Source organism: Trypanosoma rangeli, assembly GCF_003719475.1.
Source record: "Trypanosoma rangeli strain AM80 chromosome Unknown Tra_15.4_contig_00654, whole genome shotgun sequence".
In the NCBI taxonomy this organism is placed as follows: Eukaryota; Euglenozoa; class Kinetoplastea; order Trypanosomatida; family Trypanosomatidae; genus Trypanosoma; species Trypanosoma rangeli.
In genome coordinates, this window is record NW_021706378.1 from 1,634 (window position 1) to 3,826 (window position 2,193).

At 53.8% G+C, this 2,193-nt stretch overlaps 2 protein-coding genes across 2 annotated transcripts; both read right to left on the reverse strand.

Annotated features, from left to right (window-relative positions):
* Positions 1–2: 2 nt before the first annotated feature.
* TraAM80_09697 (uncharacterized protein) lies at positions 3–698 on the reverse strand (the record flags this gene model as incomplete). Its single annotated transcript, XM_029386365.1, has 1 exon — positions 3–698. A coding segment is annotated over one exon (696 nt), but the record flags the coding sequence as incomplete, so codon positions are not given.
* Positions 699–1,027: 329 nt separating this feature from the next.
* Positions 1,028–2,191, reverse strand: TraAM80_09698 (uncharacterized protein; the record flags this gene model as incomplete). The annotated part of the gene is made up of 1 exon (XM_029386366.1): positions 1,028–2,191. A coding segment is annotated over one exon (1,164 nt), but the record flags the coding sequence as incomplete, so codon positions are not given.
* Positions 2,192–2,193: the final 2 nt, after the last annotated feature.

Genomic DNA, 2,193 nt, shown 5'->3' on the forward strand with positions numbered 1-2,193 from the left:
AGCACACGCAATGCCTCACATGTGCTCAGCTTCCAGGCGATGACTCGCCCCTCGTTGTCACCCGACCACATTGTGACACCGACGCGACATACAGCCGAGACACCCGCACGACCATGAAAGTGACCGGTGAGCTGCGTCTCACCACATCCCGCATCCCATACACGTACGGTGCAGTCATCAGAACCGCTCACGACGGCACTCCCCTCCGCGTACAGACAACGAACGTAGTTGGTATGCCCGTGTAACATTCGAACATGTCGCCCGTCTCTCACGTCCCACTGCGCAATTTTAAAGTCACTGCCCCCAGAGTACACGTAGCCACCAAACTCGGCAAGGCAATATACTCCACCAGCATGTTTATTCAGCTGCCGCACCATGGCAAAGGACTGAGCGTTGTACACCTCAACACTGCCGTTCGAAAGGCCCATCCAAACCTGAGGCTCCTTGCCCTGTGTTCCTACCGCAAGCAATGCCCAAATGTCATTGACTGATTTATCTGTTGACGACTCCGTTTTCCATGCATGCACGAGTTCGGCCGTACGCGCATTGCGTACTTCCACCCCGTTCTCGAGTGCCATCCATACATGATGGGCACATGTGGCCATCACTCTGGCGGGCGATGTAGTGGCAAAAATCTTGTCGACCTCACCCAATTCAGCTCTACGCCACAGCCATTTGTCGTGTCGTTTCTGCACCATTGTGTAACACTTGCTTTGCTACAGCACTCCCTGCTGGGCAGTCTTTTGCCTATTTAAAGTGATGAAAAACAAGGAAACGATCCACTGGTACAAAAAAAATAAGTAAGATAAACAGTTTTCACGCCCACAACTACAGATACTGTTCAGTATGCTTCTACTGCCATAAAGTTCATAATGAACAGAAAAAAGTCTATGAAGTGTCTTCACACATTCCAAGTCAATCCCTGGATGCAGAAGAATTGTAGCTTTCTGGTATAAAGATTTCCACATAAAAGTCAAAGAGGAACAAAAACTTTCCTGCTAAAAAAATGTAAATGCACCCACGTAGTCTATGCTGCTGGAGGCGCCGGAACACTTGCTGCTGGGGGCGCCGGAACAGTTGCTGCTGGAGGCGCCGGAACAGTTGCTGCTGGGGGCACAAGAACAGTTGCTGCTGGGGGCGCCGGAACAGTTGCTGCTGGAGGCGCCGGAACAGTCGCTGCTGGGGGCGCTGGTGCATCCGTTTTTTGCGCGGAAGCCGCGGAGACCACTACAGGTGCAAAGTTCGCAGCATTTGCACTCTCTGAGAGCCGTTTCTTCGTACCACCGGCTCGGGCCCGCTGCACCGCGTCTAACGTTCGCTGAAGGGCCCCTCGCATCACCTCCAGGTTCTGTTCCTGTTTGTGTATCTCGGCCTGTATGTGCGAACGCTCTTTCTGTAGTTCTCGTGTCCGCTTTTCGATTTCCTGCATGTTTTTTTGCATCATCCAACAGTTAAGAAGTGTTGAGGTCTTCAATTCTTCGCCAATATTCAGCATACGGCGCACGGCATTGTCCCCCCCCTGGGAGAGAACAGCCAGTTGCGTCAACTCACGCTGCTCACTTAGCAGCTGTTCATTTGATTCGTGGTGCGATCTTACAGTGGAGTAATACCATCGCATATCGTTAAATCGTTCCCGGTCCGATGTCATAGACCAGTGGTCGTCGTGATGAACACACCGCACCGAGTTGTCAGACGCAGCTGCCCAGACACTCTGGCGACCACACTCCAACACGCATTGAACCGCCGTGATACGAGCGCCCCGGTGCTCCTCGATCCGCTGCACCAGCTGACTGTCCTCCGCATCAAACACCGCAATGATGCCGTCAGCCCCACCAGAGTAAACACGGGAGCCGATCTTTCGCAGGGAGACAACGCGACCCCCGTGTGCGTGCAGCACACGCAATGCCTCACATGTGCTCAGCTTCCAGGCGATGACTCGCCCCTCGTTGTCACCCGACCACATTGTGACACCGACGCGACATACAGCCGAGACACCCGCACGACCATGAAAGTGACCGGTGAGCTGCGTCTCACCACATCCCGCATCCCATACACGTACGGTGCAGTCATCAGAACCGCTCACGACGGCACTCCCCTCCGCGTACAGACAACGAACGTAGTTGGTATGCCCGTGTAACATTCGAACATGTCGCCCGTCTCTCACATCCCACTGCGCAATTTTAAAGTCACTGC